At 39.9% G+C, this 17,914-nt stretch overlaps 2 protein-coding genes across 2 annotated transcripts; both read right to left on the bottom strand.

The window, feature by feature from the left end:
• Positions 1-8,508: 8,508 nt before the first annotated feature.
• LOC120289972 (cell division cycle-associated 7-like protein) lies at positions 8,509-9,507 on the bottom strand. The gene is made up of 3 exons (XM_039305393.1): positions 9,168-9,507; positions 8,669-8,766; positions 8,509-8,551 (listed from the first exon to the last, which is right to left on the bottom strand). Exons 1-3 carry the CDS (start codon positions 9,387-9,389, stop codon positions 8,509-8,511), a joined length of 363 nt encoding a protein of 120 aa, XP_039161327.1. The 5' UTR covers positions 9,390-9,507.
• Positions 9,508-13,031: 3,524 nt separating this feature from the next.
• On the bottom strand, positions 13,032-13,985 carry LOC120289971 (ataxin-3 homolog). Its single transcript, XM_039305392.1, has 2 exons — positions 13,773-13,985; positions 13,032-13,436 (listed from the first exon to the last, which is right to left on the bottom strand). Exons 1-2 carry the CDS (start codon positions 13,983-13,985, stop codon positions 13,032-13,034), a joined length of 618 nt encoding a protein of 205 aa, XP_039161326.1.
• Positions 13,986-17,914: the final 3,929 nt, after the last annotated feature.

The following is a 17,914-nucleotide window of genomic DNA, read 5'->3' as shown; positions in this document are numbered from 1 at the left end:
CTAGGCTTGTTGGTCTTGCAATTGTGCCCACTCTTATCCGCTTGCCTTCGAATTTTTTAATCAATTTTTCATTCCCAACTAACCATTGAACCCAGCCAACTATTACAACTCTTCCAACTAAAGAATGCCAACCTTAGTATGATCTTTTGTCCTTCTTGCATACCTAAAGCCAATGTTGGGGTAATAGAGACCATCATAATTTGACACCAAAGCATCAAAGGTGATTGCGCAACCTTTAAGCCTATTTGCCCAGCATAACCCTATTAAAAGTGATGACGTCTTTAAATCCATACCCTTGCTATCCTTCCTTTTCTTCATTACATCCAATATTTCCAGTGTACATTAGCCTTCGAGTCATTGTTTTTCCATCGGAATGAAGGGATCTTATGTTCAATAGCTCTACAAACTACAAGTGGGACCTTGAAAATTGACATGTGGCATATTGCAGGAGAGCCTAGATGACTATTTTTCAAAAGTATTTCCTCCTGCCTTTTGACATAATTTTTTCCTTCCATCCTTCAAACTTCATATTAACAAAAACGAGAAAATACTTGGGTATTCTCAGAATTTCGCAATTAAGTCATAAACTTTTATATGTTTTATAATTGAGTCAATCCGGGTCAATTTTAAAGCTAAAATTTATTGACGCGGATGCCAATCATCCTACGTAACACGGTCGGCGTTGACGTAGAAAATTTATGAAATAATTTTGTTTGACTTTTTTATTATTTATTTATTTATTTATAATTTTCTTTCTATATTTATTTTTTCCTTCCAAGCCTGGTGAGGGTCGATGGTGTTTGTTGTCCTATGTGACACTATCGACGTCCACATTACCGATTTTCAGCTAATATGTAACGGATTGACTCAATTGGCAAAATGCGAAAGACTTAGGACTCAATTGTAAATTAAAAGATTTATAACCGGATTAACAAAGGGTCAACAAGTTTAAGACTTTATGAACAATTTTCTGATAATTACCTAGATCTAGTGGGTTCAAAAGATTGTTGTCGTTGCCGATATTTTTGGATTTTGAGGGGTTGTTTAGACACGAGGACCATTATCCATAGCGAGTATAAACTTGGTTCGCCAGCTTGGCTGATGATCAATATCGTTGGCGAAACCATTAAAGAGGCCCTGAATACAGAACCCGTGCTTGGAAATCCTCTCCTCCACCCATTTTGCGCCGTGCCCGTCCTTTGAGCTTATATAAAACTGAGGGTTTCTCCGATCATCCAGAGAATCTTTTGGAAGCCTTTGTCTTTCTGGGTCCTTTGAGAAAATGATCAGCAAGATAATTAAAGCTAAAAGAAGGTGGCGAAACTTAAATCAGAGACATAGCTTGAGGGTCCAAATCCTGTGATGCGATTGGGACTGATTCAACTTAGTATTGAAGGAGGGTAATTTAATTATGTTAAATTACCCCCAAAATGGAATGAGATCCTCTACCTCTTCGATATATTTATTTGCGTTCCCATCCATTTAAACTATTAATTTAGTTCCACATCAAAAATATATAGTTATAATATGTCTTATATACAAGGTAGTGCTTTCGCCTAACAGAGACTTGGTAGATTTTTTATTTTTTTAGTTTTGCTGATACTTGGTAGATTAAATCTACGTGCATTTTTATGCTTAACAACACTTCACTTAGGGAGCTTTTCTGGGCCTGGATCTTGATCGGCAGGTCCATGGAGGATAAGGCATGATATGGCGAATTATGACCTCCTCCGGCCCAGGACCACTACCCTATCACCAAGTTGTGCACCACCGAGTGTCTCCACTCCCCGCAAACTCGTTCCCGATACACGTCTGGAGTCTGGCTCCCTGCAGGGGACATAGGTGAAGGCGGATCGGCCTCAATGTGCTCGAAGCTAGACAATTCAAACCCGTTCGGTCTCTCAAATATGTTAGTGTTCATGTGCGTTCCGCACGCTACCCATAATACCTAATTCCTCGATAACATTTTTTATGAGTACATTTTTCATTTGCAAGGGATGGACACCTTTGCAAATTCAGATCATTTGACATCAAATGAGTGATTAAAAAGATTTGACAACTATTGAAAAGGGGCAAATACCATAAAAGATCTCAAGCTATACCCATTATGATACAAATATCCCCATTTTTTTTGTGCCTGTTTTAAACTTGTGCCTACTATGACACAAATACCCAAACTATTTATGTGTCCTGAAAAAGCCTAAACTTATATATACCCTATTTCACTTTATCTCATGTATATCTTTTCACTCTGGTATTGTTTTGAGTTTTTTTATGACATAGGAAAAAGTTTGGGGGCATTTGTGTCACAATAGGCAAGTTTTGTGATTTTTAGTGACTCCAAGAAAATTTTTTTGGGACATTTGTATAGTGGTGGATATAGTTTGAGATTTTTTGTTTTCTTTTTCATATTTTTTTCACATTAATTCAGTATATACAAAGGTAATTTTGCTTTTCATTTTTTTTCCCGTAATCAACCAGAGAAATGTTGCTTGCCAGCCTTGGGAATTTCAGCCACTGAAAGCGGATGTCTTTGGGTGCTTTTCAAAGTTACCAAACACTGGAGGGATGAGCCTCATCAACTATCGAGCAACTCTCTGTGTATCTCGTCTTTTGTATGTCGCCCCAGCTAAGTCCTCCTTTCTCTCTCTTCCCTTCAATATTTCCTCAAGCTCTGTATAAAAACGAGGATTACATCAAAACCGATCACCAGTGAACCGTTAATATAAATATCGGATCTAGAAATTTAACATAGTATCTGAGCATCCATTCAAATTGTCGCAAACCTTCAATTAATTGTTTGGTTCAAGTTTTTAGATTGACGATACACTTTAATGAGCACGAGAAATTTAGTGTGATTTGGATAATAACATAAGTAATGATAAACCTATCTAAACTATTATCGGACAGGGGGATATATTTCACCCGTTTTATAGACCTCAGAATCTCTTGCAACTTCCATATCATCAGGCTCAAAAGGAGATTGCCGAGTATCGTGACTCGCTATCGCCAACACGATAAGATTGTCCACAAATCGTCTCTTCATCGATTGGTTCTTCATTCTCATCCCTCAATGCTAGCAAGCAGCTTATCACGTTGTTCTTTAGCATCGGAATTGCCTCTGCTTTTGAAACTCCTCCTTCCCGTTCTCAAATTGGCAAAATGCAGTCCACGATCCTCGACCTGATTCGAAGCCTTGAAAGACGCTGCCCGGGAGGGGCTCAATGGGGAGAGACCAGATGGCCTTGAAGGCAAGACTTAAATCGCCGGGTCTCTCCTTGGTGAACTCATTCTGGTGTCAAAGAGGATGTCGGTTGCTACGTTGAAAGTGAGCTTCACGAAGACGACGGCCTTGATGGTCTCAGCTGAGAATTAGGGTTTCTAACTATGTCATCCATTCTTTGACATGTTTTATAGGCTTGGCCTAAAGAAGTTGCCATTTGCTCCCCCTTATTAATTTGTACCTGCAGGATATTATGTGAATATTTATACAATTCATCATCCATGAAAGTAGTTTCAAGAATTTATCATAGCTAATGTATTCTCAGAAGGCTTTAGCATTTGCATGGAATGTGGTCATTATCTCAAATGGTTAAAAATCCGAATGACGCTTCAAATTTTAAGAGCGAGCACTTCCTAATTTGTGACTACGAACGCCCCCGATCAGTGCAATGGCAAAATTATGAAAGCAAGTGCATAATCGCTAAATTACAAAAAAACTAGTCACAATGATAACTCAAAACTCTGTTTGGCAATCAAGATAAAATTTGAAATAGGATATGAATTATCCTATCTTAAATTTGGTGCTTGCTTAGGATAGGATAAAGTTGGATATAAAAGATATAAACTGAATAAAATTATCCTATGGAAGAAATAAGATAAAAGTGGATAGATTTCTAATATCTATAAAAGGAAAGTTATTTTCTTGAATAACAAACTTATTAAATTAACAAAATTAAAGTTAAATTTTAATATAAATAATATTTGAATTCTAATTTAAGAAATAAAAATAAAAAATAATTTTTTAAAATTAATCTTATTTTATTTATGTATTCAACTTAAATTCTATCTTATAATATACATTCAATCTATAAATTATATATTTATATTAATTACAAATTTTAGATATTTTTGTATTGTTGGTATATTAGTATAGTTTACTATTTAATAAAATTTTATTAAAGAATGATGGAAGGGGAAAAAAATAAGTAATAAAAGAAAATAATTTAAAAATGAGGAAAATAAAATAAAAAAGAAAATAGAAATAAATTGGGAATAGTGTCGAAAATTTTTCACCATCTCCGTTTATAAACTTTTAGGTGCATTTACAATGATATGCCGTTGATATATAATGTGAATATATTTGCTTTAATATTGAGATTCACCTTTGATATAAAAAAATTCCAGGATTTCATATCATATCCTATTTAGTCCTATCTTTTAATTAGAAATCTAAACGACCAAACATAACAAAAGTACATGGATCCAAAGAGTTCAAAAGACTATTTTTGCTAGCAATGGCCTAGCTTGTAATGGGGTTTTTTTGGGGGCAAGGACATCATCATCAAAAATAAAAATGTCTGACCGAAGATGGATGATCGTAAACTTAGTCTAGTCCTCTCAATGAATGGATCACACTTGGCAATACCTATGCATTTGGTCAATTGATATCGCAATGAGATACAAATTAAGAATGATATTGACCACGACATACAAATTAAATATGGGATGGAATTGTAATAAGAGGACATATTCATAAAACTTCCTAACAACGCTCTTTGTAGTGATCGGCCCATCTCTATATGGCAAGCAAATTCCACCAAACAATGATATAAAAGAAGGGAAGACGCACGTGTTTTTTTTTTTTTTTTTTTTTTGTGGTTGAATGAAAGAGGTTAAAGTTTGCAAAAATTCTTTCTTTGTCTTCCTCTTGATGTTAGAATGCACATATGAATGAGGTGTATTAGGAGAATCTCACAATGGAAAAATTGATATGATGTAGAGTAATTTACATCTCTAATCGACTCATAACTTATTCTTTCGAGTGAGTATGGATCCAACTAAATATATTAAGAGGCTCGAATATGGGCTCTCTAGCGATCTCCCCATGCAAAGGTATCATACTTTTACTATGCATACCAACAAATGATATTAGAGCCGATGATTGTGGTTTTTAGGCAAGTAGATGTTGTGTGTAGCAATGCGGGCCCATAGGGATTCAACTTAAGATAAGTTGATGCAGAAGAATACTTGAATTAAGGGGGACAACCCTAACACTGAGCTCACATGTGAGAAAGAGATTGTTACTTGAATTAAGGGGGAACAATTTTAGTACTAAGCTCACATGTGAGGAAGAAATTGTTAGGATATATGTGCAAGTAAGTTGTATTAAGGAAATTCTACATCGGAGAATTGATGTGGTGTATACCAGTTAATATATCCTAGTTGGCTCAGAACTTATTGGCTTAAACTTTTAAGTGTAGTGGGTCCAACCTGGATATATTAACGAGCTCAACTTTTGCTTCCTCTTAGCGATCTCCTCATGGCAAGATATCGGCCTTTACTATGCGTTCAACACTTGATTCTACTATAAACTCCAAAAACAATAGAAGTTTCAGCGGTATATGCAGCAAATGTTTCTTTGGAAATGACCAAACGTCCATCAAGATCATATATTATTCCAAGAAATAAAAGCCCAAATCCATACTTAAGAATGCATTCTCCAAAGTGTCAAGACGCAATCATTCAAGGATCAATGGAGTTTCCAACTTTGGTGCCATAGTTAAGTATGTATGGGACATAATCATTACTCCTATGTTTTCAACGCTTCAAAGAAAATTGAAGCCCCATCATGATTTGTTCGAAGAAAGTATTGTGAAAATCAATCATTCATCTTATCTTTCAGAACATTCTCAAATAATTCTGCATCGTAGAGCCTGCCTCTCGGGTAGAGATTCCCTTCCGATTCTATGGAAGCTTTCACCGCCACACCATAAACCCCTAAGAATCCTTTTTTGTCCTCCAAATGTAGCATTTTCCCTCTACACGCCATGGATACCCATCCAGCAAACCCTAAATTCCTCTCCACCGGAACAAACCCTAACCCCTTCGCTAGATCTCATAGCGCTGAAGGAATCTGCCTATGCCTTCGTATACTACCACAAACCTTCATTCTTCATTCTCCAAAACCACAAACCTCAACTAGTAGAAAGCTTGTAATATGCTGCCGTATGGAGCACCGGATGAGAATCAACGTCGCCTTGCTGCCCTGCAAAGTTTAGGCTATTTATGGTCGAAAAGTGATGTGGTTGAAGTGCAACAAGAAATCCCTCCCAACAAACGAATGTAATGTAGTCATACTTCTCGGTAAGCTATACTCGAAAAACCCAATGTGAACTTTCTAGCATTCAAGAACACTAAGGATAAAAGCGTGAAAAACAGAGGCTATTGTGTGTACACAAGAAAGAACCAGGGCTTTTTTTTCCTTCAGATTTGAATTAGAGGAAGATAAGGAGAGAGTTTTGAAGTTTGGACCATGGTCCTTTGCTAGCAACTTATTAGTGTTAAAGCAATGGGGCCGTAAATCCCAAAACACTCGCTATGATTTTTCCATATCTTATTTTTTGGGTGTATTGGTTTACCTGGATGGCTCATAGAAGAAGTATTTTCTGATGCTGCTGGTAAAGTGGGAGAAGTCAAGGAAATACAACTAGAGTCCGAGGAATCAGCCCCTATAAAACCTGAAAGTCAAAGTGAAGTTGAACTTTCAGCCCCTCCCAAAATGTGGGCTTTAGAAAACTGAACAAGAATCTATGGGTGGAATTCAAATATAAATGTCTCCCCTCTACTTCGCTTACTCATGGTTGAATCGGGCACTATGCATCATATTGTGAAGAGATACCATATGAAACAACTAATTGGGCAGCTAACAAGGTTGGTAAGTACGACCTTGTCAGTGGAAGTAAGAGATTGTAGTCCACATTGGGAAGCATTTATGGTAAGGCTGATCCAAATCGTAAAGAAGAAGAATCAGCCCCCGAAACTCCCTTAATGACACCAATATGGAAGTTGTTGCTTGGGCGAAGCTAAGACAAATACCAACCCTAACAAAAAAGAGTTGACAGCCCATCTTCAAAGGAGGCAGCGAGGAAGGAGATAAAAGTACAGTAGTAAAAGAGGGGCGTGGAAAACAAATATTGTACCTAGAAGGCCCTAATGAAGGGATAAAACCTACAGGATGTGATGTTAAGAATGCTGAAGTATCAACAAGCAAAAACATAAAAGAGTAGAATTTACTAGCTCTTTTGTTCTTGATGAAATGGAGTTATTAGAGACCCCCGTCCAATTGGTAAAGAGGGGGATTGGGCTTTAGTGGCTAGCCCTAATAAGCCACCAAAATGCCATGAAGATCCTAGCCTGAACCGCTGGGGTTGGGCAACCCCGACAGTCCAAGAAATTAGAGCCTTAATGGTTCAAGAATGGCCCAATATGGTCTTTTTGTTGGAGACCAAAACAAGGAGACGATGGTAGATAAAATTAGAAGAAAACTACGATTCCGCATATGTTTATAGAGCAACCAATCGCACAGCTGATGGCTTGGTGCTTATGTGGAATGAAAAGGTGGATGTTAAAATAAAATCGAGTTTGAATATATGGATGTGGAATGCAAGGATCTTTCAAGTGGCATACATTATGAGAGTTACTTTCATACATGCTTCCACAACTTTTACAGAGAGACTATTATGGCAAAAGATACGGGATTTGCACTCCAACAACCCATCCATGGCTTTGTGAGGGACTTTAATGAAATCCTATATAGTTGGGAGAAGGCTAGGAAGAAGTCATCAACATCAATAGCAGCCTTTCGAAATGCTTAATGATTGCTCCTTAATGATATTGATACAAAGGTTGTGCTTTTACTTGGGCCATAGAGATGGTGAAAATTTAGTGAAGAAGAGGCTAGATAGAGCATTATGTACAATGGAGTGGAGAATTACCTTCCCAAATGCTGAAGTGGTGGCCCTCCCAACGGTTGGTCTGCACCACAGCCCACTTTTTATCGGCTCCCCAGACTTCCCTAAGCAGGGAGAAAAAAAGGAAGGAATTCAAGTTTGGAAGCCTACTAGATGAGGAAGAAGAGTGGGGAGATTATTAAACGTTGTTGGAAATCATTCTATCAAACAACCTTGTCCCGTAAAATATAAAGCATGTAACAAGGGAATTGACAGCATGGAGCAAAACTAAATTTTCTACCTCTTCCAAATTAGAAGTTCAAAAGAAACTCATTGATATCACAAATGGGGACTTTGAATTTTCCAACAAAAAGGAACGCCAAGAAATAAAAAATATTGGAGCGGCTTTTGGCGTTGGAGGACATTGGGAATGAGGCCTGTATAAATTGGCTGCGTTGGGGAGATAGGAACTCAAAATATTTCCACGCCACCATGGTCCAAACGAAGACAACACAACAAAATTTCTATGTTGCTCAATGAAGACACTTGGTGGGGACTAAATAATATAAAATGCCACATCTGCCGCTTTCTCTCCATATCTTAGATTTGAAAAAAACAAAAACACAACGGATCGCCAAATGGATCATACCACTATTGACATAAATGCATATCCAAACGATCGACATAAAGACAAACAAAACATCCGCCATTCTAACCTGTTCAAGAGGCACTTGTGACAAAACTTAATGGTACACTGCTTGTCTCCTTTCATGTTTCTGCAAGCAGCTGTGAAATCCAACGTCTTCTGACGGCACTGTAACATTCAAACAGCCAGGAAAAAAAAAAAAAAAGAGGGAAGTCAACACCGAAATTTCCCAAAGAATGCAGTGAAAAATGGTTTCACATCGCTTTCATTTTCAGTACCCAAAATCAAGCATTGGCGCAACAGCCGCGCACAAGCAGAAAAAGCCACGGGCAAAAGAAAAGGGATACGGCAGTGAACAAGCGTCCACGGTAACCACCGTTTCACGCTCCGTAAAACATCGTCATCCTCCAACGACAAACCAAGACTCTAGAAATTCAAACGCAAGATTCAACAAACTGAAAGAACGAAAACGCAAGATCCTGCCACCACGACCTCGCAGAACAATCACCGAACCAAGAGAGAACAACACCGGACGAGCACGAATTCGAGCGAGCAAAGCTCAATTTTACCTGGTGGCACGTCTTGCCATTAAAAGGGCAGTAGATTCGGCCCCCGACGACTCGAACTCCGGGGTTGCTGTTGCGCTTGGCAATGCTCGACCCGTCGCCGCCGCCGCCGTCGCCCTCCTTCCTCTTGCTCTGGCTCTGGCTCTGGCTCTGGCTCTTCTCCTTCCGCGCACAGGGAGAGACCTCGCTCTGGCGACTCTGGCGAGAGCTAGAAGGGACGGCCATGCGGGACGACGCTGCGTCTTCCGCTCCGACGCAGAGAGAGAGAGAAAGACGGAGAAGAGAGAGAGAGATCGGAAAAGCCAACGATGGATGGGATCTCTGCTTTACGTGGGCTGGAGCGACTCCTTGCAGAAAAAGTCGCATCGAAGCACGGAGTCTTCTCATTAAATAATACGAATTCTGGATTTGGAAGAGATTTGAAATTTGGAGTTCCTCCCCATTCCCTCTTCGCCAGTTGGCGCCAACTCTATTTCTCTCTCTCTCTCGAAATGTTTGCTTTTCAGGGGCGTGAAAAGAGTCGAAAACGAAAAGCGCGCTTCGCAGTTTTTCCTCGTTCGGACAGTGCGCTGGCTGGGGGATTTTGTCGGATTGGAGGGGATGTGCCAGAAAAGAAAAGGAGGGAAAATGCCCATGGATTTATGACAGTCTCATCCGTCCTAAAATGAAGATGTTCCGAAGATTATTAATGCCCCAAATCCGTAGCGTTGAATTGAGCTGCGGATGCTCTTAATTATTCACCCCTCTTCGCCATTAAAGTCGTGGGTTTCGACTGTTCGCGCGATTCGTGTCCGAAGGACGAAGATGATTGATGCCGATGATTTACTCATGTAATGCGGCAATGTTGGAAAGGAAAATTGAGTATCACTTTTTGAATTTGGTATTCACATAAAGAATATAAATCATTCTCCATTATAACCAAAATATAGATTTCTTTTACTGTCTAACAGTAATTTCATCATGCGAAAAACCGATTAATTTTCATGTATAGATTTACTTTACTTTTTTGATTGAAGTTGATTGTAAATTGAAAAAGGAAGTATTAGGAATGGAATAAAAAAAAAAAAAAGCCAGTACGCGGGCAAAAGTGGACGTCCTCTCACCAAGTTGAGATACCCATTTTTATCCTCGGAACGTAGATAGAAGACGCTTTTTCAAATCGAGATTGCGTGAAACCCTCATTTTACCAGGGGAGTAATGTCCTTTGACAGCCTGTTGGAGAAGGGGAATCGGCTTGGAGTTCCTCCTCGTTCGTCCTTGAGCGAGAAGCTTTTCTGGATTTAACGTTGGCCCGATAAAGAAGGGGCGTCAGGCTGTACATTGGCTCCTATACGCTCCTTCCGTTCGCTCTTCCGGAGGATGTTTTGGAGGATCCCATCCGTGGACTTTGTTCTGTGTTTTACGCAATGCTGATTGCTGAGCGAGGCTTGGACTCGGTTTTTGCGGTGGTTGATCGGTCCTCTAGGATGGCTTATTTCATCCGTTGTGAAGAAGACGTCGGACGCGATCCAAGGGGCGAAGGTACTTTCTCGAATTAAAAAATACAACAAGTTGCGCGGGATTTTAATGGAATACCTCATGTCATGACATCGGCTTCCTCGATCCAGTCACTTCTGGCTAATTTCCATCGTGTATTCAACTGTACTTTCAATGATGGCAGCACAGTGAATCACACTTCAAGCAATCTAATTCCGTGTATTTGCTGAGTTGAAAACGGGATGTTGCATTTGCTCAGGCTGACTTTGCATATAACAGCGCAATTCATTTGGCTGTTTACGCTATGGGATGGCTTGGAACAGATTGTTACTCGGCATTTCCTAACAACGTCATTGCGTGAATTTGGCTGAACAAGCCTCATTTGGTTTAGTTTTTGTAATGAGCTTTGGGCCTCTAAAACCTCTTTGAAAATACAAAAGCATTTGGTAAGTATATTTTAGATTTCTCAGCCAAATGTTAACATTCCAAATGCTGAAAATCTAATATAGATAGGGATTTACTTTGGGTTTTTAACTCTTTGAATATGCAAAGTCTACTGTTCATCTGCCTATTCATCTTCTTCCCCAACCATCCCTCTTCCTTGATCCGCCACCTAAGATCTAACAACCACCACTGTCGCCTAGGGGTTGCACCTCCCTGGCAACCACTACCTAGGGTGATGCGACTTACAACTCAGGCAACATCACTTGCATCACGCAACAACACTTGGGAGTGCAACCTCATGCGCTTTGATCATGCGACTCGAGGCAATGCCTAAAAGTCACGCAACCTTAGGGTCGCCTACTTGAGGTTCACACAACCTCGAGTAGCGGGTGGCCGTCCAGTAATTTTCCGAATGTTATGTAGATTTATCTCCACCATATTTAATTTTTAGATTTAAAAAGAATGGTAAAAGCCATTTATCAATGTGGATTTTACTAAATGGTATTCACACAAAAGTTATTTTTCAATACTATTTAAGATTATAATTTATCAAATAGTATAATATTTTGAAAATTTTCTTTATTTTAAAGATATTTTTATTTTTCCAAGCCTATTTTCTCACAGTCAAATCAAACGGACCATCAAAGGTAACACACGGGAGAAAGTAACACAGATTGGCCGAGGCGAGGCCTTGTTACCAACCGTGGAGGTACTGCGTTTGGAGTTGACGACGATGTCGTGATTTATCTGCCGAAGCAAGGCCAGTACGGCAAATTTACTCGTACTTTGTCAGCATGTCTAGACATTCATATTACCAGGACGTGTCAATGGGGTCGCATCCCTTTGGCACGAATTGTACTTTAATTTCAATGTTCTTATACGTGATGCCCATTCAGACTCGTTAGAAAAAAAAATCGACATTATTCATAAAAATGCATATATTCACTTTCACTTTTGAATACCCACATTGAGTAGTTTTCTTCTCCAACAGCAACTTTAGAAGAATTCTTATTAATACATACATGCTGAGCCTCTTGAGCTAATGCAAATCAATCTCTCCCCCTCAAAGATCCACCTATGTCGCCCCGCCGACGCTGCCTATATTGCATCCCTATCTGAACTACCGCGCCATGGTTTGCAAGGTCTTAAGTTCGTTCCCTGTCTCCGCACGTTCCGATTATGGAGGCTCCGTCGACAGCTGCGTCGGTCAAGGTTGTGCTCCCACCATCGTCGAGGAGCTGCAGGCCACGGCGGGGCTAAATCTGGCTTTGCATCTTTGGCAGAGCGAAATTTGGCTCGGTTAATGACGGCGCAACCTCCGGAGCCATACCAAGGACAACGATGCCGGATATGGACCAGTCATGGGCTCGCCAATCGTGCAATGGAGCGGCGGCCGGGGTGTCATGGAAGAGAGTTGGTGGTTGGGTGGCTGTGAGCGAATCATGAGCTAGAGTCGGCTACATCAGCGGCGGGGTGATCGCGACGGACCGGACAGTAAGGTTGTGGTCGTGATGGTGAAGGACGACAAGATGGAAGTAATTTTTTTTTTTTCCGATCCTTTACTGCTGGGTTGTTTGTCGCAATTAAGAGTGAGTTTGACCTTATTCCGAACGGAATCTCAACGGCCACCTTGTTTTCTTGCAAAAAAAAAAAAAAAAAAAGTGCCTTGAAAATCATCGTGACATCTCCATATGGCAAAGTAGCCATATGGACATCTTCGGCAAAAAATATTAGTATATATTCGAACTCATCCAAGGTTGAATACAGTACAGAGAAAATCTAATTACGCCCCTCGACTATTAATGTACGAACTCTTTTGTCGAGAAAATGCCATGCTTCATTTTGACTTATCATCTCATCTCGTTGATAGAACACGATCATTGCAATCAAAATCCTAAGCTAACCCTCCATTGATGGAACAGACTGGAGAAAGGAAAATAATCCACTTCAGACCTCATTGCATCGCGCGCACCCACCGTCCCTATCCCCTTGGCACCATCTTCCAGGTGGCGACCGAGTGCCATCGTTGCCGCTGCGAGCTTGACCCGCCGGCTTGGTGCTCGTTTCAGCAATTTCCCCCGATGAAGATAGTGACGGTCCAGCCGAGGTGCGTTCGAGGGAGTCAATGTAGGCAGGCACATAAAAATCGGGCACGTGCTCCGGCGCCTCGTAGTGGCAGTCGAATTCGTACCACTCGCCGTCCACCTTCCGGACGCAGGTCCAATCTTCCTTATAGTCCCGGAGACAAATGAGGGCACTCTCCTGCTCAAAATCAATCAGGGATTTCCTAGCATTCTGGGGGTGAAGTGGGGTGATTTGTATATCCCGTGTTTTTAAGGCCTCTTGCAAGACCTGCAATTGCTAGAAAAATATTATTTAACCTTACGAGTGAAATTGATTATTCAAGAAAAATAATAAATAAAAAATCCACCATCGTCATCGTATCTGACATGCATTGATTAATGAGAAAAAGTGCAAATTTTTTCTTCAAAATGAGGAAAATAATCTACATCTAATTAAATGAGTTCCATTTAAAGTATCAAAGGGCCTCCCTAAAATTTGAATGAGGGGCCTTTCGAATCTTAATGGTCTTGTTTCTTGACTTCGATAGAAGCGAAAGAAAAGAAAGGAATCAATTAGAGAATCAATAAGTTGGGTAAACCTCGACCTGGAAGCCGAAGCCGAAACCAAAAATGACGGAGGAGTACTGAGAGGTTGAATTCTCGCTTTTAAATTGAGATGCTCCTTTCGGTCGAGCTTGATCGTGATTGCTGTCAAATCAGATTCACCGAAGAGAGGCCCCTGTAGCAGTGCGTTGAGGCAGTGCACGGCAGAAGGAGTCGACCTGTCACGCCGCGTCTCATGGTACAGCTTCGCTCCTCGGTTGCTCGATCCTGCCATTTTAGGACCTTGTCCAAACCACAGCGATCGTGTCTCCAAAGATAAATCTTGAAAAGAAATCGACTTACTTTGTTCTTAGAGCTCGATCAAGTTGGGGGTGACCACAGGTGACTCATGAAAGCTGAAGAGAAGATGAAAAAAAATCGAGAGCAAAAATGCGAAAGAAAAGTGATAGAAATTACGTATGAGTATACTATTATATAGTTAACGGTGACATGTATTTTTCGGGGATATAAAAATATATTTGTCCAGAAATTGTAATGAAATCACCGTGGGTCTCACAAATTCGTAATTGCTTATGGTGTAGTAAATTGTATCTAGACCATACTTACTCATAGCCAACACATGCGAGGTGTGCCTGGAATAGTGGTATTCCTGCCAGCTGGATATTTGATTAATTTCCTTATTCGGTAAAATAAATAGTGTTTCTAAATGGCGATCCAATTTAATTTAAGTCATTTCAGACAGAAACAATCTTAATATGAACTGAAGAGAGAGACGCTCTTTTTAATTTTAAAATTTGAAGTAATCTTTAATTTGATTGAAATTTCAGATTCTGGATCCCCATTCTAGCATTCGAAGCATTTACGAGGCCTACTGTAATTTTCAAATACCTCATAATCATCTGAAAATGCCCTACACCCTTCATTTAATGATCTAAGAAGGATCCCGAAATGGGAAATTTCGAAACTCAACCAAATCAATTTTATCCACCTCAGTATAACTCAAACCAGAACTTTTTTTTTTTTTTTGGGTCGTTCTCTAACCATAATTGAACTTTAAATTTTAAAAAAAAACCCTGAAATTTTATTTTTTCTTTTGGGTTTGTTGCACAGCCTTATTACAAATCAGGATTAATTCGAAGAGCCTGCTTGAAATTTAATAAATATTACCAAAGAAGTATCTTCGAGCTAATGAACTCCTAAATTTTCAATTTATTTTAGCTAAAGTGTGGGGGAAAAAACGAACGAACAGGTATATTATGGCTACATTTGGTGGAGCTCTGGGCAAATACAGAGTCATTTTCTTAAAGACGTTTGACTCGAATTGTATTTGCTAAAATAAAAAAGCGCCTGGATAATTGAGTTTTAGTATATTTTGTGTAAAGTAATTTCCGAAGTAAAAAGGAAGAAAAGCAAAAGAGATGGTCATGGTAACTGGTAAGTAACCCAACCGCTTCCTTCTTGTCGGTACTACCCGCGGTCTTCCTTGTTCAGATCCAGCTCCGTGTGGATCTTCTTCCTTTGAGCCTTCCCTGCCGACGAAGAAGCGTTGCCCTCACCATCGGCGCTGCTGTCGGCCTCCGTCTCGCTCCCCGTCGTCGCTTTCAAAATCGTCTGCCTATGTTCAATGAGCGCGATGACTTTTACCTGCTCAAGCGAGGGCCGCCACGAGCCCGAATGAGGGCCTCACGAGGTTGTGTGACCTTGGCGAGCCTCGCGATGAACCAATCTAAGCAAAAATAGATTTGAGTGAGGGCCATCATAAGCCCGAGCGAGGGCTCTAAGGTAATGCGACCCTAGCAAAGAGTAAATCTCAGCAACCCTTGACACTCATTGTTAATGGTTAGATCCAAGTAACATATCAGATCTAAGAAAGGAGCCCATTGTTAAGTGTTGGCTTGGGTCTGCAAAGAAGAGTCACGAACAAATCTAGGCTCGTTTAAGTAGGTGGCTCGATCGCGGGTCAAGCAGTGGGGATAGGTGAGTTTTCAAATTTGCTAGAGATGGCAGGTCGAGCAATGGCATGATAGAGGAGAGAGGGGAGGAGGATTGTGTGTAAAAGTGAGGGTAGATTTGGGATTTAAATAATTTAATGAGGACAAGATGGGAAGACAAAATCATGAGTTTTTATCTTTGTCAAAGCTCACATCTAGCCAATGAGATCCCAAAAAATTTTGCTGAACACCTGAAATTTTCCCAAAGGAGCATTGGAGGCATTGATCCATGTCGGAAAAATGATCAGTTCAGTTAAAAGCTATAATATTTAATTCTTCCAATTTTTATAACGTTGTTTTTATACATTTGAGTGAAATTTTAATGTAGCTATTATTTGTAAATTTTTGTTTGAAATTATTGATTTAGTGGCAGTCGGCTTACCTGACACCACGATGGTCTGACATGGATAAATTTTGCAAGCATGACGAAAGATGAACCGAAGTCGTAACAATCCCAAACCGCGGACAAAAATCTCAAAATCGAGTCCCCCAATTGTCGAAGTCAATCATGCATGACAGTAACGTGGCATAACGATTTATTTGGTCAACAGAGAATGCAGCGAGAAAGTAGGGTAAATGCATTCGAAGCTATATTAATTTTAAGGCAGGTGATTTCGGGTTTTATTTCCGTATATCGACACCTTATCGGACTATCACTATATAAGGTACGTGTCAATTCCTACTTCGAATTAACATTAAACATCTGACAAAGCATCTTCCAAAGCAAAGCATATCCATGCCTAACATATAATTTTACTGGTTTTTGGGTAATAAATCCCATACACAAAATCATGGAAAGGAAGACACATATCTATCCATATGAATAAATCAAAATACGAAAGATGAAAAATTGATACTGACTTATCAATGTATTCGTCTGATTTAGTCTTTGTTTGCAGAAACCATCAAGTGAATTTAGTACAAGCCCAAAATCAAATATGAGACAAGTTTTTACCTTTATAGAGCTTTTTAAACTTCATACATTGCTACTAGTATTGACAAAATTTTTTATTAAATTTTGTTCTGAACATATGTTTCCAAAATAAGCCAAATTTAGAAGTTTCAATGGCAAACAAATTTTAGATGGTTTTTTACCCGGGAAATTTTATTTCTAATTACATTCACATGTGCAGCTATTTTACATTGTATATTAGAAGTTTCTACTGCCCATAGAAATATCTGTAGTGCATGTGCCCTATCTAAATTGTATAAAACACTATACACATAGTAAGCCCATCTTCGTAGTGTGGTCTATAGATTAGACCAACTTAAAGCACTGTAAACGTAATATCTATATGTGTATATTTATAGAGAGAGAGATATATAGATTAGTGCGAAGAGAAATTGGCAACAATATATATTACTCAAAATATTCAAAAAAATTGTCTTCTTAATATTAAATAACCGTGTTGATTTGAAGGCTTAAAATGCAATATAAATAATCCGAATTGCCACCTGGCAAAATAAATAGAAAATGACATAAATAATTCCTAAACTTTTAATTCAATATATAAAGGGATAAGTCGTTGCGAGTCACTTGAAGCACGAAAATGATTGAGTAAAAAGTCACTGCAAAAATGCAAATAAATCTAAAACTTTGTCAAAATATTTCATTTGAATCATAAAATCAACGTCATTAGCATTTTTCCATTAAAAATGTTGACGTGGCATTTAAAATTAATTTTATTTTCCACGTGGTTTTTTTTTTTATTGATTTTTTATTCATTTAAAAACTAAAAATTAGATTTATTCATTTTATCTTATTTTCAACCAAAAAAAGAAAAATGAAAATTTATTTAAAAATAAAACAATTCAAAAAAAAAGGCAGCCTCGCCGGAGGGGCCGGCGGGTCGCCAACCCCGCCTCGGCCAAGGCGAGGCCCCACGCCCTAGGCGAGGGGCCGACCCTCGCCAAGCTTGGGCGAGGCTGCCTGATCTAGGCATGCCGGCCCTTGCGAGGCCCGTCGGGGCGGCCGTCGCCGGCTTGGGTGACACCTGTCGGCCCTCGCTCGGGGCGGGCGAGGCTCGCTAGATATGGGCGAGCCTCGCACGAGGGCCTGCAATGCCTCGCCCAGGCCGGGCGACGGCCGTCGGCCCCCCACGAGGGTCGGTGTGCCCAGATCTAGGCACCCTTGCCCGAGCTTGGCGGGTCGCCGCCCTCACTCCGGGGCCGGCGAGGACCGCCACCGCGCCTAGGGCTAACGAGGCTGCCA

Source organism: Eucalyptus grandis, chromosome 11 (assembly GCF_016545825.1).
Source record: "Eucalyptus grandis isolate ANBG69807.140 chromosome 11, ASM1654582v1, whole genome shotgun sequence".
Lineage (NCBI taxonomy): Eukaryota > Viridiplantae > Streptophyta > Magnoliopsida > Myrtales > Myrtaceae > Eucalyptus > Eucalyptus grandis.
This window is presented reverse-complemented; position numbering and strand designations above follow the sequence as displayed.